General features: G+C 31.3%; 1 protein-coding gene across 3 annotated transcripts in view; it reads left to right on the top strand.

Annotated features, from left to right (window-relative positions):
- Positions 1-7,564: 7,564 nt before the first annotated feature.
- Positions 7,565-27,002, top strand: part of LOC123203432 (protein GIGANTEA-like) — a 27,611-nt gene continuing 8,173 nt past the window's right edge. The window contains exons 1-11 of one of the 3 annotated variants that reach the window (XM_044619789.1): positions 7,565-7,758; positions 8,075-8,434; positions 10,528-10,599; positions 10,759-10,813; positions 10,897-11,039; positions 12,008-12,282; positions 14,013-14,068; positions 22,040-22,280; positions 22,706-22,856; positions 23,479-23,688; positions 23,864-25,408. In XM_044619789.1, coding sequence (XP_044475724.1) covers positions 8,348-8,434; positions 10,528-10,599; positions 10,759-10,813; positions 10,897-11,039; positions 12,008-12,282; positions 14,013-14,068; positions 22,040-22,280; positions 22,706-22,856; positions 23,479-23,688; positions 23,864-25,408 — 2,835 coding nt within the window. In that variant the 5' untranslated portion in view covers positions 7,565-7,758; positions 8,075-8,347. The remainder of the gene's footprint in view (positions 7,759-8,074; positions 8,435-10,527; positions 10,600-10,758; positions 10,814-10,896; positions 11,040-12,007; positions 12,283-14,012; positions 14,069-22,039; positions 22,281-22,705; positions 22,857-23,478; positions 23,689-23,863; positions 25,409-27,002) is intronic. The other 2 variants (XM_044619788.1, XM_044619790.1) reach the window with 2 other exon arrangements.

The following is a 27,002-nucleotide window of genomic DNA, read 5'->3' as shown; positions in this document are numbered from 1 at the left end:
CAAATATTAGTTATGGGAAACTTCAGGGGGGCTATGTGAAATTTTGTGCGAGTATGGGTTTAAATGTAATCTTCCCAGTAAATATTAATAAAGCTATTACGCTTTGTTTTTCTTTTCATTCTTCAACAAAAAGAAGCAGAGACGCAAATGAGAGAAAAGAGAGAAAGAAAGGGAGAGAAGGGAAGAAACAAAAGAAAAGAAAGAAGAAAGGAAAGGAAGAGGGAGAAAGAAGAAGGAAGAGAAAGGAAATTTAAAGGAAAAGGGGATAGGGTATTTAATTTTGTTTAAATAATTTTAGGGTTTGATTTTCACTATTCAATTTAGGGATTTCTAAAATTCTAACCATGTTATTTCAAATTGGTTTAAATAGGTGAAGAAGAAGGAAGAATAGCAAGAGATTTCAATACCGACTTAGAGACAACCCAAATCAGTGAATGAAAATAAACTTTTTCTCTACAGTTTTTTTTTTTGTATAATTTACATTTATAATCTTGTGAAATTTTATTGTATTTATTGTGAATCCTTGAAAATGGTAGCATGGATTTGGTGGAAATCTCTCCAAAAAAAAAATAATAATAATAGTTTCCTTTATACATGTTATGGATTTAGGTTATGAGTGGCTATAGAGTAAAAGTTCTATTATTATGTGGATTCAGAATGCTTAGTTAAGTTATGTTGTGTGTAATTGATAACCATAATGAAAAAAAAAAATTTAGTTGGTGACTAAGTGAATTTCTGGAAATTGATTAAATTGATGTTGTGTTATGGTTACGTTGGAAGTGTTTAATTTAGCCTTATATGTGATTGACATTGCTTAAGGTGGTTATGGCATTTGCCAATGACTATTGTCCAAAAAAACTTATATTATTAAGTCATTTTATTTTATATATATATATATATATATATATATATATATATATATATATATATATATATATATATATATGGTGATAAGAAATTATATCATTCAGAGGTTTCTTGGTTATTACCTATTATGCAATTAATGCTTTGTCTATGTGATATTTATGCCAGGTAGGACAGATTTAGGTGCTCTGCCTGTGCGATATTTATGTCAGGTACGACAAGCTTTAATGTTCTACTTGTGTTTTATTTTATGTCAAGTATGACAGATTTGAGTGATCTGCCTGTGTGAGGTGACAGTATATCGGATATGACAATTGTTTTTCTCTTGCTCTGCCTATGTGGGGACGCCCCTTGGGTATGATAGATTTTCCTTGATATGATATTTTTCTAATAGGTGTATGTTGATTGTTACATTATAACGGTTATTGAGCTGAACGTAGAAAATTCATGAGTAATTGATTGTCCATATGAGATAAAGTTACTATAGTTAAATTTACTTGTAGCGACAATTAACTTGCATGAGGTTATTATGTCATGAACATTCAAGTTAATGTGCATGATGAGCCTATGGTCTCAAGCATAATTAGCATTGTTTAGATTAAGAATAGTATGTCATAATTGGATTGCTTATTCTTCCCTTTTAAACTTAACATTGTGTGTACGGCTAATTTTATGACATGTTGTTATTCTTTACATGCATTCAATATTCGTATAGATTTAAATTGTCTACTCACTAAGCTTTCAACTCACCCTTATAAATATTTCCCTCTAGGACATCCTTCAGATTGTGTTGGATAGTATTTCATTGGGTTGTGCCACGGTGTAGCATCCTTAGTAGGTGTCATCATTGCACACATCCATATATATATATATATATATATATATATATATATATATATATATATATATATATATATATATATATATTGGTTGTTTTTTTGAGAAGCTTATGAAATGTTGAAGAGTCGAAGGCCTAATTAAACTATTCTCATGATTTTTTTGAAATGAATGAAGATGTAAATTTTTGTTGTGTATATAATAAGGTTGGAGCTCTGATTCCAGGTTTATTTTATGATTGTTGGATTTAATCAAGATGTATCATGTTTTGTAACCAGGTTAAGGCTGGAGGTCTATAGATGATATTAGATTAAGTGTTATTATATAGTGTGGAAATTTTTTAAAACAGAAATACATGATGTATTTCGCCCCTCTAAGCTATGACGATGCTTATAGAGGTTATGGGATTAACGGGTCGATATGGGTCCTATCATTTTTTCTCTTTCTTTTTCGTTTTCTCTCTTTGTTGTCCTTCACATTTATAGAACTTGAGACGAGAACTTACATTCAAATAGGATAATAAGGGATTCTTAATTTAAATATGATTTTATTAATTTATTATTGTTCTAATTAGACTAAAAAAGAATAATTATAATATCAAAAATATCCTAATTAAGAAAAAAAAATAATTTTTTCTTATTGTCACTAAGGAAAATTTAAAAATTTTTTTAGTAAATTTTGAACTAACTAACAACTAAATGAAGGTCTTCTTACTATCGCTCATAAAAAGTTTATTTATATTTCTTGTCATATAGTGGACATGGGAATATTCTTTAATTGTTAGTCATATAGTTAGTCGCTACTCATAGCTATTCAACCATATTTCCTCAAAAATATACTTCTTAGGAAAATATTTTACAAATAAAAGATTTGTGTCCACAAAATCGGGCCTAACCTCTAATAACATTAAAAAATAATAATATGAATTTTGTTTTAGTTCAAAAATGATGACTATGATAATTTTTTATTGACTAAACTTCGTTTATTTTCTATTAAAATGATCAAAACTTTTAGATTTTCATATTATAGAAATCAAATTTTTATTTTGTTACAAATTACTTTTGTATTCTAATTGTTTGGAATTCTTTTGATCAAAATTACACTCATTGATGTTAAACCTTGCTTCTTTTTTTTTTTTTTTCAAATGTATTATCTCGCTCGTTTAAATTAATAATGTTTTATTAAAATTCAAAAATTTTTTTTTTATTATATCCATGAGTTCCTCATTGGGCCAAACTTTTATCTTTCAACTTAAAAATACTTATCATCAAAGACAAAATAACAAATAAATTCTAATTGGGTTTTGTTTATTTAGAGTGTGTTTTGTGATTTTTATGAAAATAAATTAAAAAAATAGTATAATTTGAATTTCGTACCGATTACAAATATCTACGTTAATACATAAATTTGAAAAAAAAAATCTTTTACTATATGAGGAAACTTTTAGCTTTCAACTTAAAAATATCTATTATCAAAGGCAATATAACAAATTAATTCTAATTGGGTTTTGTTTATTTAGAGTGTGTTTTGTAATTTAAGAAGATAAATTAGGAAAATAGTATAATTTGGAGTTTTTATTGATTACAAATGTCTACGTTAGTATACAAATTAAACATATTATCACATTATATCAATATCTTTTAATGGAAAAAACTACCATGTCATTCTATTTAACATAGTCGAAATATGGGTGATGTTTTCGGAATTTCAATAAAAAGTAGTAAAAATTTGACAATTTCAATAGAAAATAATAAAATTTTGGTCTCCTCAATATATAAATTTGAAAGTTTAAATTTTTTATTAAAAAAATAAAATATGATCACTACAATTTATTAAAAAAAAAAAACCTATTGCCTCTCAGTGTCATTATTTTTATATGAATTTCACATTGAGACTATAATGGTAACATAAAATGTATAAGAAAAGCCGATTTTATGTTGATGATAAGAAATTACCATTATGAGACATTTGGTTTGAAAAATATTTTATTATTAAAATTAGAGAATTACTATAAAGATAGATTACTTTGAGAATTACTAGATATAAATTATTACTATATTTGATAACATTTGATAAATTAAGTAAATATAAATAATTATTATATTTGATTAGGGATAATAAAAAAATACTATATATATTATTTTATTTAAAAATATTTTTAGGTATAATTATTCTAAAATATTTTGTATGTTATTTGTTATATTAGTTTAAAATGAGATTATTTTTATCTACAAAAATTATCTAAAGTAGAAGTGTTAATCAGATTATCCTTTATGTTATCTATTATATCACCATTGGTAATAGAATATTATTATAATATTTTATTATTTATAAATAAAAAATTAATATAAATAATAAAATATAGATTACCATAACAATCTTTAATACCTCTGACCAAACGCACCTCTAATGATTTTGTGGTTCTTTATTATGTTTTGTATAGTAATTTTAAGGATAATTAAATGGCTAGAAGGGTATTGTTAATTATATTAATATAGAGAATATTTTACCTTTATATCACTTGTAATAAGAATAATTATAATAAATTAAAGACTGGTTGTTATTTTTCTAAGTTATCGTCCACTTTAGTCCAAGAAGAATTTCTTTGTATAACAATAGATAAATATAATTACAATAAAAACAAACTTACGCTTATTTATTTTGAATATATAAATAAATATATATTTTATATTTATTATTATGTAATTAGATAATTTTAAGTTAAAAATAAAATAATAATCAATTATATAATAACACATATAAATAAGTCAAACAACTATTTCCCACCCAAAGTATGGTATAAACCCAATTTCCTCTTATTAACTATCGAAAATCTAAATATTTATTCATCTGTTAAATTTTATTGTTATTGTTAAGGGTAAAATTTTTATTTAATAAAATATATTTAAAAAAAATTAAAATTTATCAATATCCACCCCAAGTTGAAAAACTAACATTCCCCTATCCAAAGTTTGAAAAAATTATATTTTTCCCCTACGGTTTTTTCAACATGTAATCGGCCGTTAGAGACGACTACAATGGCAACATTCTCCTTCCCTCTTGGCTTCTTTCTTAGTCGCGGTTCATTTTTAGTCATCATCGATTGAAGAAATTGGCCAATAAAGATGTGATTCGTCTTCGTATGAGACAAAAACGTTTCATCTCCGTTTGAAGACCAAGAAAGGTCTTTATCGATCGATGATAGTAAAAAATAGAACAGGACTAAGAGAAAAGCCGAGAGGAAGGAAGAACGTTGTCATTACCATCATTTTCGGTTGTTGACAATGTGCTAAAATAACCCTAGGGGAAATGTAATTTTTTTCAAATTTTAGGTGGGTTTTTAAATCTTGGGGTGGAAATGTGATAAATTTTTAATTTTTTAAATATTTTTGTTAAATAAAAATTTTACCTCTAACAGTAACAATAAAATTTAACAAATGAGTGGGTATTTGAATTTTTGATAATTAGTAGGTAAAAAATTGGGTTTGCACCAAACCTTGGATAGGAAATAGTCATTTGGCTTTATAAATATATACTCACTTATATACTTTAAGTAAATATACATAATATTATTCTTACCATAAATTTATTATAAAATAATTTAATGAGGGACCCTTAATTTGAATTTGATTATAGTGCCAACTAGAGTGGTTATCTTTTTCCTAATGTTTCTTTTTTTTTTAATAGTAAGTTTGATTTAGACAATATTTTATTATTAAAATTGAAAGATTATGTGAAAGATTAAAAATTATTATTATATTTGATAACATTTGATAAAATTAATAAGTATAAATAATTATTGTATTTTGTTAGAAATAATAAAAAATACAAATATATTATTTTATTTAAATTCTATTAAATATAATTATTGTAAAATATTTTTTATGTTATTTACTATATTGATTGAAAATAAAGTTATTTTATAAGAATATAGTTATAATAAAATAAAAATTACCTTGGTAATCTTTAAAACTTAAGAGTGAGATGGTAATAAGATTATTATTTATATTACTTGTCACATCACTATTAGTAATAGAAGATTACTAAAGTCTTTTATTGTTTATAAACCCAACAAAGTAATATAAACATAATTATCAATATAATACAATACACGATACAATTCTATGATACGATATGCTATATGTGAAAAATGATATGTATCATAAGGTATATTAAATTAATACAATATATTAAACATATCATACGATATATGTTACTAATACAGATTGATACATCTTTTTAGAGAAAATGATGATGTAAGATATATAAAATTTTTAAAATTTTAGGGATGTTTGTGATATCCTTAAAAATAATAATGTGTCAATTATAACTTTTTATTATTTTATTAATATTTAATTATTATTTTTTTTAAATTATCATACGATATGACACAATACATGATACAAAAAATTAAATTTTTGATACACGATTCAACTACCATGAGTGTAAGTAATAAAAAATAGATTATTAAAGAAATCATTTTTTACCTCGAACCAAACCCGCCTTAGGATGTGTTTGATTTAGGTAATGTTTTATTATTAAATATGAAATATTACCACAAAATAAATTCCCTTGAAAATTGTTGAGTATAAATTATTATTATTATTATATTTCATAAAAATGGGTAAGTGTAAATAATTATTGTTTAGTTGGAGGTGATAAAACAATATTTAAATATTATTTTATTAAAATACCTTTGGGTATGATTATTTTAAAATATATTTCATATTACTTATTATATTAATTAAAAGTTAAAATATTTTAATCTTAAAAAATTAGTAAGTAAAAATAAAATTATAATGACATTAAAATTATCTTGATAATTTTTTAATTTTTAAAGTAAATATGGTACTTAGATTATCATCTACATTACTTGTTATATCACCATCACTTATCTTAGTAATATTTACAACAAACCAAACGACCATTTAAGGAAATTATACATTACCCATTAGGGCAATTTAGATTTAATATCACTTATCACCAATTAGAAAAATATTCACACGATATTATATTTTTCAAAATATATTTTTAGCAAATTATTTAAATTTCACTCTCATTCTCTTGCAACATATGAAAAATTTTGTCACCTTATAAGGTCATGAAGCAAGAATCTTAATACAAACATTAGATTTATAAGATCTAATATTATAAATGTTATACTATCAAATTTCTTTGTTCATCATTAAATACATATATTTTGATATACTTTTAAAACTAATCATTTTAAAAACATTATTATGTTGATTATAATTTAGATTATTTTTAATTTCTTGCATCGAATAACACTTGCTGTTTCGTATATTTTTAACTTATGCGATTTTTAGCATCATTGACAACATATTTTACAAAAAGTAAGAATTATTTAAAAATAATTTAGAATTAAAGTTTTTATAAGATTTTTAAAAATATATAATTTTCAAACTTTATGTTGGAGGTAAAATCACTTATTTAATTATTTAAAATTTTTTCAGATATATTAAAAAAATCATTTAATAATGAAATAATTACCCAGTTTTATATTTAATGTTATAATATCGGAAAAATATCTTAACAGTAAAGGCTTTAAAGCCTGCGTCGCATTGGTTGGTTCAGATGTAAGGCAGACGTACTCCTTGGTTACACGATTAACAAAACTCATGCCAAAATATCTTCTGAAAGTAATAAGGGTATCCACGTCATTTCTCACCCCTCATCCCCTTGTCTCTTTTCTCGTCTAATGCACATCCATCACCCATACACACATACGATTGTGATCATAAGATGACGTGGCAGCCGAGGCCCTGCTAGGCGAGAGAGAAAAATATCATTGCCACGTATGCACCAAGCTAAGCACATCTAAAGATCTCTTCTCCCCTCCTGCCAAAACTACAACCTCTAAATAAATTCCAAGAAACAAAATTGGGCAAAAAATAAAATCTTAAAATAAAAAAAAAATCTCCTGTTTTTGATTTTTTTTTTTACTGTGACAATTGTATGCTTTAGAGAGAAACTAGTCTTCAAATTTTTATTTTTTCGGAACAAGAGATAGAGATGCCATCAGCTCCTCCTTGCTCTGTAAGTTTCAGTTTCCATTTTTCTTGTTAAAATTTGTTGGTGATTTTTGAGTGTTTGAGACTGATTTTAGGTGCATTTTTTGTGCAATTTTTTTTAGAAGATTTGCTTGTTGTTCAGGAGTAGCTTGAAAGAACAGGAAGTAACTCGTTTTGTTTCTGAAAAACAGAAAACAAAAATGTAAAAAAAGTTGTTTGTTGTGTGCTTTCATGACTTGGATTGGACTTCAATTAATTTTCGTCAAGTTTTTATTGTCTCTGTTCTTTTTCTTTTTTCAATTCTAAAATTTTTTGGTGGATTTATTTATTTATACTTGCAGAAATTTGGATTTGTGTCATAATTTTGGCTAGAAAATATCTAGACTTTTGAAGTTAGAGAGTGTTGAGGAGCAGCAAGAGAGACGTTGAATTGAGTCTTTATCAGCAAGAAGCAAAACTGACGTCGTTTTGTGCGGTTGATTGGGATGTTGAATTACGAAATTTTGATTCTTGACTGGTAGAGTTTGCGTTGTTCTGTTGTTGCAAGTGATCGGCGTGAAAGAACGAAAGTTAATATTGGACTTAGAAGATCATTTTTTTTTGTATGTTGTTAGATGGCCAGTTCATCTGAGAGGTGGATTGATGGTCTTCAATTCTCCTCGTTGTTCTGGCCTCCACCTCAAGATGCTCAACAACGGAAGGTACAAGTATTCTCTATTGTTCTGGTGCATCTTTCTTTTGCTTAGTGAATAGTGGTTTCATGTGCTTGCTTTGTTTTATTTAGATTGGAGATTGAAGTTAATGTGATAATTTCTAGATTTCAATGCATACTTGCTGGTATGAGAATAGTGGTGATGTCTTGCTTAGAATAGAAATGGATTCTGCAAAATATTGTTCTTTTAGCATGAAGAAAATTAACGTTATAACTAGCCTTGATGGAGCACACAAATTTTTTGGTTGATACAAAACTTAAGTTATGTAAGAATTTCTAGATACTACTGCATATGTGTGTTTGTACTAGTAGCAGTGCTATCTTGATCATGAACATAACATGAGTTTGCTGTGTTGAAGAGACAATAAATTCACAAATTTTATTTAATGACAAGGGTCCTAATGCTTAAAATGCTGCTGAAAATTTGTGTTCTGGGAAAGTGGATTCTTCTAGTTTGTTAGCTTTGACTTGTTTAAATAAGCATGAAAAAAGTAATATTACACAACATATATCTTTCCTATGATACCATGTAAACTGAAGGCAATTGTATTTTAGTTTTTAAAAATTATATGAGAAATAGCTTCTTATAGGGAAGAACATATCTAATTTAGGGAACAACATTTATTTCTTGGAATATTACACAGTTCTTATTTACTATATTTTCAAGATATCTTAGCGAAGAACATGAATTAATTTCTGAAAAATTACAAAACCTAATCTGAATTTTCCTCTTTTCCACAGAAATCATTGATTTATCCTGCATATTTCTGCCTATAAGCATACGGGGAAGAAGAATATAAAATTGCAGACCTTGCACAAATGGAAAACAATGCCTTAGGATTTTTAGCACCATACAATATTTTCTTTAATTTTGATTTTCTTGAAAGTACTCCACAGTAATATGGTCCATGGAATTAGTGATTATCATATTTTCCATGCCTAGAAGTAATTACTTGTTCAGTGGTAGAGACAGTTTTATGGCAAGGTAGAGGGTAAGATTTGAGAGTAGATTTGGTACTGCTTGGACTGCTTTTTGTTATAACTGTTGGGTTGCATTTGGAAGGACTTAGGTATAAAGTGACTGAGAGGATGGAAAATTTTGGTGTATGTTCTCTAATTGGTGTTGATGTTGTTTACTCACTTTCTAATTCTACCTCCTTACTAAAAAAAAATTTCACTCTGAATGTGTTGACTTTATGATTTTAAGGGACAATTGCATTAATATAGGTGCAACTAAAATTCGGATAGACTTCATTGGATTAACTTTTCATTGTTGACCTCCATCAAATTTCTGACAAATTTAATATTACATCAAGGCAGGTTCTAGTTTAGGTGATGTTTCAAAATATTTAGGGATATTGGGATATTATTGATGAATTTTGGAATCAGAGGGGCTTGCTTTTTTTAGACAAATTATGGGAAGGTGCATATATTTATCATGGCATAGATATCTAGGAGCTCCTTTCTGTTACTAGCTTTGGTCGAAGATTATTATCCCGTGGCTTCTTGTACTACATTATTTGCGATCTCTATTGCAAAGAAAAGAGAAATAGTACCCAAATTTTCTGAGATCTTTGCTCCTCTTCTTTCTTCTCTTAATTGGGCACTTGAACATCTGGTGGGAACTTGTTCTCAGGCTATTATGTCTGAAAATAAACAGTCATCGGTATGTAGGGTAAATAATACAAATCTCAGTGTCTCTTATTTTTCTATTATATATTAGATGGAGATAAGAAGAGTCTTACTAGTTTAGAAATAATAATCCATCAATATGTGAGATCATGAAACCCTTTCTAAAGATTGTCACCTTTGATGTACTTATAGGTAAGTCTCTTCAGTGTAATTTTGCCAGGACTGAGTGTCTACCTAAAAAACACTACTGTTCTTCTGCAGGTTGCAATGTAGTATCTTTTTCAGTATAACATTTGACTCTGAATATAATGTATTATCGAATGATTGTTTTTTCAAATTTTCTGTTAAGTTATCCATGGTTTTTCTTTTTTAGTTGATAGATTCTTGTCTTTCTAATTCTATTTATAAAACTATTGACTGCGTATTTGTTTATCTCTTGGCCCATTAAAGGTTCAAACTACTGCCTATGTTGAGTACTTTGGCCAATTCACGTCAGAACAATTTCCAGAGGATATAGCTGAGGTATACTCTATCTCTGTATAAATTTTATCACGTGCAGCATGAAAGGAAAACACTAATAAGTCATTCAGTTAAATGTAAAAATAGGATAATGTGCAGTAAGATTTGTTAGAGCTCAGAGATTTTTAGAGATGTTACTTATTCTTTTACATGCTTGTGCAGTTGATTCGTAATCGTTATCCATCAAAAGAGAAGCAACTTTTTGATGATGTTTTGGGTATTACTTCTTGACCCATCTTAGTTTCTGAAACAATTGATTGCACCTTTAATGACTACTTTTTGCATTTATTCAATGTACAGCGACGTTTGTACTTCATCATCCAGAGCACGGGCATGCTGTTGTTCTTCCAATTATTTCATGTATCATTGATGGAACACTGGTGTATGAGAGTAGTGCTCCTCCATTTGCTTCTTTCATTTCTGTAGTCTGTCCTAGTGACGAGGTATGGTACTAATAATTAATCTGATGGAACCTTCACATTCCCCCAATCCCAACTTTCTTAAATAACATGCTGAATGTTGTTTGTTTCTCATAGACAGGGGTGTATCCAGTCTATGGCTGACCCAGGCTACAGTCCAGATAAACTTTTTGAAAAAAAAAAAAAGAATTTAGATTAATGAAGTTCTTTATTTTTTTTAATAGATAATTAGGATATTTCTTTTCATAATTTTCTGGTTATACTTAAAATTATAAAATCCATTCATAATTTATTTCTACAACTTTATTGTCGTTATGTCTACATAAATCAATTTATGTTTATGCATATTTAGGTTTGTGGTAAGGTACAATCAAGTTATGCTTATATATGTATTTATTTCTCACACATTAATACCAAGTAAAATTTTCTCTTATTCACTAATCTAAGTTTAAAAAATTGATTAATAAACCTTACATGGCAAATTAATCACATTCATATATCAATACTTACTAGAATAAAAACCTTTTCTTTCATTGATCTTTATTAAAATGGTTTTTCTTAATATTGCCTTCTTTTTATTATTCATCATAAATAAATAATTTTCTATATTATTCATTATAAAAAAAGTAATACTTACTGACTACATAACAAAACAACTATCATATATATGCATAACTGGAAACACCCCCCCCCCCCCCCCCCCCCCCCCCCCTCCAAAATTGTATATGATTCTTCCTCTATTAATAAAAATTTATTGTACCATTACTCTTCATCTAGAAAAAAGTTAAATAGTATTTAAATAATTCAGGCCTCCCAAAAATATAATCCTGGCTTCACCCTTGATCATAGACTGTACTTGATACTGCACACTTAATTTACACAGCAATATATATATCTTTGATTCAAATCTGTTCAACAGAGAATGGGATATACTTCACAAGTTGAAGAGAAACTTCATAGTGGCAATTCATACAATTTCATCTTTTTTGCAGGATGAGTACTCTGAGCAGTGGGCTCTGGCATGTGGTGAAATTTTGCGAATTTTAACCCATTATAACCGCCCAATATACAATTTTGAACTACGGAAATGTGAAACAGAGAGAAGCAATAGTGATAGCCAGGCAATGACCAGTGACTCTAGAGATGGGGATTCCTCTCATGTGCCTTTAATGCAACATGATAGGAAACCTTTGAGGCCTTTATCTCCCTGGATTACTGATATATTGCTTGCTGCCCCGCTTGGTATCAGAAGTGACTACTTCCGTTGGTGAGTGAATTGTTTTATTCTTGCATGTTGTTGTCAGTATGGTTGGTAATGTAACAGAAAACAATTATTGTCTAGTAGAAACAATGGATTGGAGACTGATTTTACTCAAACACTGTTGGAGCTCTTTCTTAAGGAGAAATCAGGGAAAAGTTAAAAAGTAGTAGAATATTTTAGAATACTAGAGAAAACTCTGATATTTTACAGTTGGAATACAATTATTACAGTGAATAAATCCTGTCTGCTTTTATTGCACTAGCCTACTACAATCTTCTAATTAACTTATAAGTTACTAGGATGAATTTAAGAGCCCTTATCATTTCTGGACTTCTTTGACTATTCTTTTCCTGAATGTAGATTGACTATTGATCTACTAAACGCTTTTTCATGCATTTGCCTGACTGTTTGACTGTTCATTTATTAATTGAAATGCATTTCCCATACTCTTTAATTGTCGCATTACTAGGAAAAAGGTCATCGATGTTATGCTATTTGTGTCCTATTTTGTAAGGCCCGCCAAAGTTTGCACACACACACACACACAGACACATGTATATATATATGTATATGTATATATATATCTCTAGATATATATATGTGTATATATAGAGATATATATATACACATATACATATATATATATGTATATGTGTATATATATCTCTACACATATATGCATATAGATAGCTATATATATATATGTATATATGTGTATATGTGTATATATATATCTCTACATATATATATATATATATCTCTACACATATATACATATATATACAACTATCTATATGTATACACATATATATGTATATATATGTATATACACATATATGTATATATGTGTATATATATCTATATATACATATACATATAGATAGCTAAATATTTATGTAGAGATATATATATACACATATACATAATATATATATATATATATATATATATATATATATATATATATATATATATATATTATATCATAGTTAAAGTGAACCTAAAGTCCTCTAAAACAAAAGGAAAAAGGAAATGAAAATCAAGTCACTGCAATTTTCTAATCCTTTTGAATGTCTTCAAACTGGTTTGTGATTAAAGCTCACAAAGACACCAGAACATGAATTTTATTTTGAAGCATATTCCAATCGATCCTCTACAACTTTCCAATCCTTTTGTTGCCATTCACACTTGTGTGGGGAAAACCATGAAGCTTGGTAAGCAGTATGGCTCTCAGGGATATTTCTCTGTGATTGAGTTGGGCATCCAACTGTGCGCAAGTACACAATTGCTATGTTGCAATCTGTAATTTTTATGCAGCTGTTGTGAATTGTTTGAAACAGGTTGTCAGTTGGAGTCATTGCCATAAAAATATTGGGAAATTGTAAAAACTAGCTGCCCTTTTTCTTGCTCCACTGGACATGCTAAATTGATTTCTCACCTCCCGAACATAAAGAATACCTAGACAAGCAAACATAAAGAAAAACTTGTTGCTGCGTCCCTTTGGTTCAACAGCATGGTGATTTCATTGATGATATCTTTAAGCTTATAGTTGATGATGAGTTTTGGCTTGCCACAGAACTTGTCTTGGAATTTGTTGTCAATTAGTGTTTGTTCTTTGGCAAAATTTGTATTTTTCCCTTTATGCCATTTCTTTTTTATGTTTTATCATTGGAATAAACGGCATGGATGCTATATGTTGTTTTATCAGTCTCACACACCTTTCTGTGTATTAACAGGTGCAGTGGTGTTATGGGTAAATATGCAACTAGAGAGCTCAAACCACCCATGACTGGTCAGTGGAATTATTTATTCTGAAAAATATAGATAGTGATATTTTGAATCCCAAAACTCTGCGTTTTGTCTCTGGACTTTATTGATACCCTTACAGTCTTCTTTACATCAGTTCAAGTTATATAGTTTTAGGAGTCCATTCACTTTAAAGCTTGTCTTTTAACTAAAACAAAAGTAATAGAATTGCTCACAGGCTCATGCTTTTTTTGCTGCTGTATAAGCAATGAGATTTTCACTAGAAACAAATAGAATTACTCATAAGGCTAATGCTTTTCAGAGTGCTCCATAACTCATGAACTCAGCATTAAGAGAATGTTATAGATTCATCATTTTCTAATTTAAGTAAACTTCAATTTGATGGAAGTGATAATATATCATCTTATTACAATTTGTCAATCCCTTCCCCACTTTTGAACCAAAAAAGTTTTAGGTCTAAATTCTTGTTAAGCCTCAATTAGAGTGAATATGTCCTAAGACCTTTATATAACTTAAAGAGATCTTACTCGCTTGACCATTGTTATGTACATAAAAAGTGATGGAATAAAGTACTTCAATTCTTGAGCATTAATTTGAGCGCTCTAACAACTTTGATGGAGAAGAAAGTGTTAGAACCACGAGGTTTGAGTTGTTCCAAGGTTTTGGTGAGGTTTGAGCATTCTAGCAATGCTAGAACCACAACGTTCCTTTCTTGGACCTTGCAAAATTTCTCAACATGATATGTTAGAACCATGATTCTAGAATGATGAGTTTCTTGCATTAAACCTCTCAAAATTCCTCAACAAAAAGTGTAGCATCCATAGGATTCGAGTGTTGTTCTAGCATTCTAATTGTGCTAGACTTCAAAAGTTCTTCAAATAAAATTTTAGAATCATGGTGTTCTAGCAAGGATTAAGTGTTCTAATAATGTCTAAGTTAAGAGAAAAAGTCCCTAAATTTTCATTAGCATCAGAATATACATTAATATATATAGGAATTACAGTGTAATATCCCATTACTATAATACCCTTACTATGAATTTACTACATTTAATCTACAATATACATTTTAACATTTCCTCTTAGGTTGGAGTAGACACATTAAACATTCTTAGTTTGTCACGTAGACTACTATACACTCCATTCAATAACCCCTTGGTGAAAATATCTGTCAACTGTCTTAAAGAAGGCACAAATGGTGTATCAATAATTCCTCCTATAATTGCATCTTGTACAAAGTGACAATCAATCTTCACATGTTTTGTCCTCTTATGAAATACAGGATTGGTAGTAATTAATATAAATGGTAGCTCGATTGTCACAACATATAGACATAGTAGTAGTAGTAGGACAACCAATTTCACACATGAAATTCTTCAACCACATCAATTCACAAGTGGTATGTGTCATATTTTTATACTCAGCCTTTACACTAGATTGAGACACAACATTCTAATTTTTGCTTCCTCAAGTGACTAGATTTCCTCAAAAAGCAGTATCCATAAGTAGTGCACCTATATCGTCACTAGCATATCCTGAGTTAGAATAAACCTCTACTTTCAAGTGAGGATTCCTTTTCTACAACTAACCTTTTCAAGGAATACCTTTTATATAAGCAAGATTCACAATGTTGCATTCATTCTAGTGCACTTTTGTGGGATCATAAATTGGCTTGCCAAACCAACATAAAAAATTATATCAAGTCTAGTTATAGTCAAGTAAACAAGTTTACTTACAAGTATCAACCCAGTTTACTTGCAAATCGAGTGCATATCTTCTTTGAAACAAGACCACTTCATTCTTTTCATGCAACCGTTCGATACTGTTAGGATTGGGACACTTGTCCCCAATCCAATGGCTCATTTCTTTTATAAATATATGTTTGAGTTTTAAAAGAGAGAAGAGAAGAAAATATTAGGGTTTTGGGTTTGAGGGCAGCCACCTTTGGCTGATTTAGGGAGGTCTCCGGCGCCTCGAATGACCGGAAAATGGGAGATCTCCGGCGTCTCGAATGACCGGAAAATGGGAGGTCCCGAATTCCTCGAATTATTCGGTTTATCTTGTAATGTTTTTAGTAATGAAATATTTTAGTTATTATGTATTTTGTGTTTTGATTAAATAAATCTGGGTTCCTAACAAATGGTATCAGAGCGCGTTCGATCCAACGGAGAAGATAGATGATGGTCGGAAAAGTAAAAAGTCGCCGGAAAATATTTACGGAGGAGGCTGTGAGTCGGTGACTACATGCTGGAAAAGTGTCAAAAAAAAGAGAGAAGAAGAAGAAAATGAAGATAGAGGAAGAAGGAAGATGAAAAGGGAACGTCGGCAAGGTCTGAAAAAAAAAAAAAAAAAAAAAAAAAAAAAAAACATATTCAAACCAGAGAACGCAGAAGGAAGAAGAAAGAAGGACGAAGGAGATGGAGAAGAAAGAAGAAAGGAAAAAGACAAGGAGAAGAAAGAGAAAGGAGAGAAAAAATAAATAAGTAAAAAAATAGAAAAAAAAAAAAAAGGTGGAGGCCAGGCGTTGGTTTTTGGAAAAAGGGAAAGAGAAATGGGCTGACTTGCAAGGGAAGCAAAAGAAAAAGAAGGCAGTAGCGTTGGGAAGACAAAACGCAGGAAAGAGAAGGCAAAACTTTTTGGGAAGAGAAAAGAAAGATCTGGAGCGTTTGAGAAAAAAAAAAAAAAAAAAAAATTTAAAGCAAAAACGGTGGGCGGGAAACTGCTTTGGATAAGAAGAAACAACTGAAAAAAAAAAAAAAAAACTCATCTTGAGGACAAGATGATTTTGAAGGGGAGGGAAATGTTAGGATTGGGACACTTGTCCCCAATCCAATGGCTCATTTCTTTTATAAATATATGTTTGAGTTTTAAAAGAGAGAAGAGAAGAAAATATTAGGGTTTTGGGTTTGAGGGCAGCCACCTTTGGCTGATTTAGGGAGGTCTCCGGCGCCTCGAATGACCGGAAAATGGGAGATCTCCGGCGTCTCGAATGACCGGAAAATGGGAGGTCCCGAATTCCTCGAATTATTCGGTTTATCTTGTAATGTTTTTAGTAATGAAATATTTTAGTTATTATGTATTTTGTGTTTTGATTAAATAAATCTGGGTTCCTAACAGATACCTAAAAAGTATATGGGTTTCCCAAAATTTTTAGCTACAAAGTGTTTTCTCAAGTACTTTTTGGTCTATATAATGCCAACTTGAGCACCCCTTGTCAAGAAAATATCATTCATATACATTGCAAGAATAACATAAGTTGTTGGATTGGCTCGATGGAAGATCAAATGTCTGAATGGCATCTCTATAAGTTGACCACACTTATCACTTGCTTGAACTTGTCGAACCATGCATGTGGGTTGTATTTGAGTCCATATATGCATGTGGGTTGTATTTTAGTCCATATATATCTTTGTAAAGTTTACATATCATCTCTCATTGAGCATTGTATGTAGGTGGTTGCTCTATGTAAACATCCTCCAAAGGATCACCATGTAAGAAAGCATTCTTCATGCCCAATTGAAACATTTGCCAAGATTGATTAATGACAATAGATAAAAGAACACAAATAGAGTTTAGCCTAGCCGCATGAGAGAAAGTCTAAAAATAATCCATGCCATAAGTTTGGATATTACCCTTAGCCATCAATCGAGTTTTGTAGTTGTCAATAGAACCATCAGGTTGGTATTTTATTATAAACACCTAACAACATGCACACTAGAAGAAGGGGCAACCAAAGTCCATGTGCCTCGCATAAGAAGAGCCTTCATCTTTTCATCCATAGTAGCTTTCCACTTGGGTGACTAAAGCACCTTGTGATAATCCCTGTAAATAGAAACAGTAGACAAGAACAAGGCAAATTCCCTAGCTATGGAAGTTAGCTAGAGATAAGAAACATGGTTGGAAACTGGAAAGCAAGTGACAAGCTCACCTTTGTGCAAGGCTATAGGAAGGTGAAGATCAAATACAAGTGGATACAGGGGTATGTTTATTGAAATAGGTGGTGTAAAGGGCTACTCGACTTAGGGTGGAACCAGTGGCTAGCAATGAGTATAGACTTATAATGGCTTGGTAAGAGATGGATGTAGTGGGGGATGAATAGTTGAAAGGGGGATAGTGACAGTGATGGTGATTTTGGAGACCTAGAAATGAAGAAATATGGTGTGTCCTAAAAAAAGGTGACATCAACTGACATACAAAATTTGTCTATGGGTCATGATATTTATAGACATTGCTATGTGCAAGAATAACCTATAAAAAACACATTTAATATTACAAGGAGCCAATTTGTCAAGCCTTAGGCTCAAGTTATGTGCAAAACAAATACATTCAAACATCCCGCGGAAGAAGGGAAAACAATTTTTTATGTAGATAGAGATGATTAAAAGGAACTTCCCTTGAAGAACAATTGAGAGCATCCAATTAGTCAAAAGACATGTTGTAAGAATAACATTCACCCATAAATATTTGGGAATATGCATGTGAAATATAAAAGTTTAGATCACATCCAATAAATGTTTGTGTTTACGTTCAACCACCTTTTTTATTTAAAGGTATGAGGATAGGTAGTATGATAAAGGATTACCATGATCATTACAAAAAACATATATCAAACGTTGAACATAGTCAAGAGAATTATCAGTACGCAAAATTTTAAAAGAAATAGAAAATTGGCTTTATTTCATTATAAAAGGTTTTAAGTACATCAAACACTTGGATATGATCTTACAACTAGTAGACCAAAGTAACAGGGGTGTAATCATCAATGAAAATAATGAAGTAACTATAACTTTAAATTGACATGTGATGATAGTGGCCCTAAATATCTGAATGTACTAACTCAAAAGGAGAAGAACTAGTAAACTCAAAAGGAGAAGAACTAGTAAACTCAAAACGACTAGGAAAAGAAGCATGATGATGCTTTCCAATTTAATTGGACTCATAATTTAAAGTAGACACTTTTATTTTAGACTCTAAAATACGTTGTACATTCCTCAAAGATGAGTGACCTAACCTAGAATGCCAAAGCACTGAAGAAATAATAAAGGAATAACGGGAGGGTAGTCTAACGAATCATTTGGTCCAATGAGATAGTATAAGCCAACCGATTTATGCCCCAAGCCAATCATCCTCACACATTGCTAATCCTACAAAACATATGTAGTGGGAGAAATGACAATTAAATGATGAATTATTTGTAGATTTTGTATGTTAGTTAACAAAAAGTAAATTAATAACAAATTAGAGAACATAAAGGACATTTTGAAGTGATAAAGTTAAGGTTGAAGAAATTGGGCCAATACCCTGCATAATGCAGTGCTGGCCATTAACCACAATAACATTGCACTATTGTGGGGAAGAAGACAATGTGCAGAAAAGTTCAAGCCTACCTGTCATGTGGAAAGAGGCACCAAAATTAAGCACTCAAAGAGTTTGCCAACTGGTGGAAGGGATGATACGTATAGTGAGAGTTATACAATCATCCTAGGTAGGCGGTAGAATTATAGAAGTGTTAAGTGGTAGCAATAGTAGTTGTTTACAAAGATGAAGCAGTGACATCAGTGGCACAGTCAAAGTCGACCTATTCAGGACAATGAAATTTGGCCCAACATTACTCTAATGGGTGATTGAGGTGCCCACAATCAATACAACCACCACAAAAACCTCTTGCAGGAATAGGCTAGCAACCAAATGCATAATTGGTTAAAGGAGAACCACGACCACATCGCCCACTACCATGTGCACGGTTAGCACTGAGAAGCTTCGAAGGGGTATGTTAGTTGGCGACGGGGCAACTCTGGTGACAAAACATTGAGCTTGGTAGAAAGTATTTGATAACTTAGGAAGAGTATCACCACCAAGAACAACACCATGCAATTGGACTGCAATTTCTGGATGAAGTGCATTAACAAATTTGTCAACTGCCAAACCCTTGCGATAATTTTTCATAATCATGGCATCCATGACAATCAGCTAGCGTAAATCAAGTTCATCCAATATAGCTCGAAGAGAAGAATATTCAATAATAAATTGGTCCCTTGAGTAGAAAGCAAACAGTTGTTCATAAAATTCAAACACACGAGAGATGTTATTGTCATTACTATAAATCCTTTTGAGAGGCTCCCACATACGCATGTCTGTTGGGAGAAAAACGATACTTGGATCACATGATTCATGGAGATTGTTAAGAATCCAATCGATGACAACACAATCATCAATTTGCCAATCTTCATAAGACAATTCAGTAGTGGGATGGGGAGGAGCAACAATATGCCACAATTTGTGTTGAATAGTCACAAAAACCTAAAATGATTGAGTCCAAACAAGGTATTTAGAGCCAATAAGTTTAACAGTGATTACTTAGAGAAGGGCATCTGAAGAGGAGGAGCCCGTTAGAGGAGGCAATTGTGCTTTTGCCATGGATTTTAAGAAGGTTGTGTGGTGGGTGGGTATCATTAGAATATACATTAGTATATATAAAAATTACACTGTAATGTCCTATTACTATAATGCCCTTACTATGAATATACTACATTAAATGTACACTATACACTTTAATAGTCCAAACCATAAGAAGTGTTAGAATTGTGATGAACCTTTAAAATTTGTCAACAAAAGTGCTAAAACATGACTTCAAGTGTGATCATGATGCTAGAACCATGGATTCTTGCATTGAACCATTAGAACATGGGATCTTTTTCCCATTAAGTTGAAGGTAACTAGATTATGAGAAAACATGAGTTGGGTTATGTTTCAAATTTTATTTCGATATGTGGCTATTTAAGCTATTTTACCTAAATTCTAATATCGTAATTTTATTTTGTTTCTTAAAATTTTATGTCAAGTGGTTACTTAACAGGAGCTTAAGGTCATGTTTAGTGCATTGTACTATATATTGTATTGTGACGGATACTATAAGGAATATAATTGAGTGTTTGGTGCATTATTATATTATATCAACTTATATTTGTTTTCCAATTAAACTCTTAAACAATTATTTATTTAAATTTAATAGTTCTTTTAAGAACTTAATTTTTCCTTTATCTTTGATGTAAATCAATCACTAATAATAATTTTATTAAAAAAAGTAAAAAATTGTATTAATATTCTTTTAAATCAATAATTATTTAAATATTTTTAACTGTTTTTTTAAGTATTTAATTAATTATTTAAAATAATTATATAAATGAAATAATTCATATGGTACTTAACCTGTATTTTTTTTTGGTATTAATTAGTACGATGAGCATGCAATCGTATTTTGTTAGTGTAATGGCTAATGCCATGTAAAGTTTTTACTTTACATTGCATTTATAATTTAATACTATATGGTGCTCTTATATTATACGGTACAATACACCAAACATATTCGTAAGTCTTCAGTTGTTTCTTTTGTGAATCATTTTTCAAATAGTTGACTGGTTTCCATCTAGTTTTGATGAAACTAGAAGGTTAAAGTTCCTACAATACAGTTCTCTTATGGTCTTTGGCTCATTGAAATGTTAACACGTGTTGTTAGCAAAGAAATTGCACAAAGCTTGTTTGTCTCCTAATTGTGTATTATGTGTAAATGAGATATGGAAGCATCAACCACTTATTTTTTTTCCTTGTCCCACAGCATTGAATTTAAGGTTCAATGTTTCCAGAGATGCTGAAAGTTCTTGGTTGTGTCGAATTCCTGTGCTATTTTGTTTGTTTTGACTTGTTCTGCTTTTGGTAGGAGAAAAGCTTTGGTTCTGTGGAGCTATTGCATTTTGACTTTAATTTGAAATTAACATTTGAGAGAAGTTATTAAAATGCTATCTAAGATGAGGATGATTTTCCACTGTGTGCTTTTAAGCTTCCTTATAGGCTTTTTTTTCAGAGCAAGTTCAAGACATGAACATATATATATTTCTATCAGATGGATTTCACCTCTATTTTTGTTCCGTATCATTAATTACAACAGCCAAGAGGAATATTACATCACACTAACTGATTGGCTACTGTTTTCGAGCTAGCTTCCTCTCGTGGATCTGGAAAGCATCCTCAGCTCATGCCATCAACTCCAAGGTGGGCTGTTGCAAATGGTGCTGGTGTTATATTAAGTGTATGTGATGATGAAGTTGCTCGCTATGAGACTGCTACTTTAACAGCAGCTGCTGTTCCTGCACTTCTACTTCCTCCTGCAACAACAGCTTTAGATGAACATCTTGTCGCTGGGCTTCCAGCACTAGAACCATATGCACGTTTATTTCATCGGTAACGTTCTGAACCTTCTATTGCATGTGTCTGGTTTCTCTTCAGTGTGAACTTGAGTTGCTTGTTTATATTTGGTATCCTTTGAACATGATAAATCCCTAAATTCTGGATATGAGACGTCATTATTCATGTTTTTACTATGTAATTTATTTCTAGAATAAATTTTTAACGAAGTTTCGTGTTGGAGCTTAAAAGAAATTGAAAGTAAAAACAATAATGGAAATGTATTTGCTCCACATGTAGGCTCTGTAAACTATATATTGACTTTCTAAAGTTGTACGCGTTTGAAATTGTCTAAAGAGCTATTGAATGCGGGTGGACTGGCATGCAATTCTTTTATGTGTTGAATATGGCAGTTGTCACTAAATTTAGATGCCCTTCCTATTGTAGTATTTTTCATCTTTTATAGTATTTTTCTGTATCAGTTATTATGCCATAGCAACTCCAAGCGCTACTCAGAGACTTCTACTTGGACTTCTGGAAGCACCACCATCATGGGCTCCAGATGCACTTGATGCTGCTGTACAGCTAGTGGAACTTCTTCGGGCAGCTGAAGATTATGCATCTGGCATAAGGGTGAGTTAAATACTTGTGCTCACATATTTCAGGGTGTAGTGATGTTATGCTTGCATCAATCTTAGTTTTATTTCACATCCATGTCATTCGAATTTTTAGCAACCCCTTATGTAGAATTGAGTTTTAGGTTATTGCAACTCTTGGATTTCTTTTTTTTTTTTTTCAGTTCAACTGAATTTATGACTGAAGTAATAGAAAGGCTATTGAGTTCAACTCATTTCTTGTGAAGAATATCTGAGACATTGACTTCAAATCAGAAGGCTGCAAAATATACTTTTGTGCTTTGACTATTATTGAATGTTAAGTGTTTAACTGTTACTGGTTTCTTCACAACCTAGGTACTATTGTCAAATTTGAAGCAACATGAATGAGTTTCCTTGTGTGATCCCCTTTTTTATAAAAACTAGTGGAGAAACTATTAGCTGTACACAAGAAGGAACTAAAAGAATGAATCTTTTTAATAATGGTTGTTCTGTGTTACATAGTTTACTATATGTAACTTGAGCCCATTATCACGTAGTTTTCACTGAAATGGGATTGTTTGCTGAGGAACACCAGATTCTAGTGTGTGTTCATGCAGCTTTTCTTATTTTTGTTAATGATTCTGTTTTCATTGACACAGCTTCCTCAAAACTGGATGCATTTGCATTTTTTGCGTGCAATAGGTGTTGCAATGTCCATGAGAGCAGGTATAGCTGCTGATGCTGCAGCAGCTTTACTTTTTCGTATACTCTCACAACCTGCATTATTGTTTCCTCCACTAAGGCAAGTCGAGGGAGTTGAAGTTCAACATGAAGATTCTGGTGGTTATATTTCAAGCTATAGGAAGCAGGTATTGGTTATCAATGTTAATTGTTGGCATTTTACACTTTCATTCTTCAGGGTTATTATTTTGGTTGCCAAAAAAAAGTTCACACTCTACTCCATTTGAGCTTATAATTTTCTTTTTATTTATAAAGTAGAAGTTTTTGTTGTTTGTGATTATCATCTCAAAATTGCCGCACCAGATAGAAGTGCCTGCAGCTGAAGCAACCATTGAAGCCACAGCACAAGGGATTGCATCTATGCTTTGTGCCCATGGCCCTGAGGTTGAATGGAGAATTTGTACCATATGGGAAGCTGCTTATGGACTGATTCCTTTAAGTTCTTCAGCCGTTGATGTTCCTGAAATCGTCATTGCAACTCCATTGCAACCTCCCATATTATCATGGAACCTTTACATACCTCTTCTGAAGGTCCTGGAGTACCTACCTCGTGGAAGTCCATCAGAAGCATGTCTCATGAAGATATTTGTTGCTACTGTCGAAGCAATTCTTCAGAGAACATTTCCATGTGAGTCCTCTGGAGAGCACAATAGAAGGACAAGATATCTAATCAGCATAGGGTCTGCCTCCAAAAACCTTGCTGTGGCTGAGCTTCGAACAATGGTCCATTCACTCTTTCTAGAATCATGTGCCTCTGTGGAGCTGGCTTCACGCCTGCTTTTTGTTGTCTTAACTGTATGTGTTAGTCATGAAGCTCAGACCACTGGGAGCAAGAGACCAAGAGGGGAAGAAAGTTACTTTCCTGATGGGAGCACTGAGGAATTACATGTGACATATGAGAAAGAGAGAGATTCAAAAACTAGGAAGCTGAAAAAACAAGGGCCTGTAGCAGCATTTGATTCTTATGTTTTGGCTGCTGTTTGTGCCCTTGCCTGTGAGCTTCAGTTGTTTCCTATGATGTCAAGGGGTACTAATCATTCAAACTCGAAAGGTGGGCGTGCTATAGCCAGGCCAGCCAAAATAAATGTATCCACCAATGAGTGCGGAACTAGTATTGATACAGCTATTCATCATACTCACAGAATCTTGGCAATTTTAGAGGCTCTTTTTTCGCTGAAGCCATCATCTATTGGCACCTCATGGAGTTATAGTTCTAACGAGATAGTTGCTGCAGCTATGGTTGCTGCACATGTTTCAGAACTATTTAGACGGTCAAAGGCTTGCATGCATGCTCTCTCTGTGTTGGTTAGATGCAAGTGGGATAATGAAATTTATTCTAGGGCAACATCTTTATATAATCTGATAGATATTCATAGCAAAGCTGTTGCTTCCATTGTGGACAAGGCTGAACCATTAGAAGCACACTTAATGCATTCACCCATATGGAAAGACTCTACTGTGTGTTTTGGTTGCAGAAAACAGAACAAATTTACAAGCAGTGGCTGTTTTGATTCAGGGCAGCACTCTGTCTCTCAATATGAAGATTCAACCCATTCAGTAATTCATCTTAGAAGTGAAGGGGCATCACATTCAGATGAAAGCTCCGGAAATACCTTGGGTAATGGCATTGCCAGTTTCCCACTGAACGCCTCAGATTTAGCCAATTTCCTTACTGAGGATAGGCATATTGGATTTAGTTGCAGTGCACAAGTTCTTCTAAAATCAGTGCTTGCACAGAAACAAGAGTTATGCTTTTCGGTTGTTTCGCTTCTATGGAACAAGCTGATTGCTTCCCCAGAAACCCAACCTACTGCTGAAAGCACTTCTGCGCAACAAGGATGGAGACAGGTAATCTAATGTATTTCCTGCATCTGTTTTAATTTTATTTCAGTTTCTTGATCTTATTGACACCTGATAGGAATTAAAGTAGGTTTTGTAACTAATAGTTGTAATTATGGTGCAAAACAATTAGTCGGGAAATAATAGGAGCCTGAAAGAACTTGTCACCCTACAAAAGCCTAATATTGTTGTGTCGATAAAGTTGCACCTTTGACATGTTTTCCCTGTTGTCTCTCTCCACTATTTTAATGCTGGGAATTCTTATTAACATAGCTTATAAGCTTTAAAAGTTTATCGGTGTCCATTTAGGATAGTCCACTTTAGGATGCCCGCAAAATAGATATGCATTAAACGACTTTGTATTTTTGGTAGAACCTTGGACATCTTTTCTTCACAAGCCACTTAAATTAGAGACTTTTATGGTTATTATTATAAAGATCAGTTTTTTTGTGCAATGTGGAAAAAAGGGTTTTTGAATGGATGAAAACTATTGCCAACCCAACTAAAAGAGAGAAGAATAAATGTATTCCTCAGAGATGACGAGAAAGACATAGATTAGCTGGTTGCCTTATGCCCAACATAGTGAGTATGGTTTGGTTGACTGAATGATAGAAGGTATAGGCAGTGGTGGACCCAGGATTTTTGCTGGGGAGGCCTTCATGGCTCTTCCATTATATGTCAAATAACAAGTCAAACCTTAAAAAAAAAAAACTACCAAACCTCGAGTAAAATAAATAATATAAAATAAAAATACGATAACAAAAATAATTTTTTACGTTAAAAAACCTTTTAAGAAGAGAGGAAAAAATACCACATAATTGTAATACAAAAATTACCAAATAAATATATGAGAAATATTTTACACGAATTTATAACTTAATCACAATTTTATTAGAAGTGAAGTAGTGAACTACAAAAATTATCTGAATGGTAGAAATATCGGTAGTCTATTAACCATATAATTAACTTCCACTTACTTTTAAGAGGATTTATGAAAATTGGCCAAACTTTTTGGGTTTGATAATTGTGATGAAATATGAGAAAAAATAATTCTGAATTTTTCTTCTGATTCTTGAATTGATGGTACATGATATTATATAGTAGATTACAAAAGGAAAAATAGGAAACTAAATCACTCCTAAATCTGAAAAATTGTTTAATCCCTCTATTCAAGGGATTTTAAATTGGGTACTTCCTAATATAACTTAATCCTTCCATTTAAGGGATTAACTTAATCCTTCCATCTAAGGGATTTCCTAATCTTATTTACAACTCATTACTTCCTAATTTATTTACAACTCAACACTTCCCCTCAAGCTGAGGAATAGATGTCTTCCATTCCCAGCTTGAATACAAGATCATGGAATCTCGAACTGTTCAACCCCTTTGTTAGAACATCAGCTAATTGACATTCTGATGGAACATAAGACATACACACTAATCCTTCCTCCAATTTCTCTTTAATGAAATGTCTATCAATTTTAATATGTTTTGTCCTATCATGTTGTATAGGGTTATGAGCAATATTGATAGCTGACTTGTTGTCACAATAAAGTTTCATAGGACCTTCCCATTTGACTCTTAAATCATCTAGGATAATCTT

The sequence above is a fragment of the Mangifera indica genome, chromosome 19 (genome assembly GCF_011075055.1).
Source record: "Mangifera indica cultivar Alphonso chromosome 19, CATAS_Mindica_2.1, whole genome shotgun sequence".
NCBI classification, from domain to species: Eukaryota; Viridiplantae; Streptophyta; class Magnoliopsida; order Sapindales; family Anacardiaceae; genus Mangifera; species Mangifera indica.
This window is presented reverse-complemented; position numbering and strand designations above follow the sequence as displayed.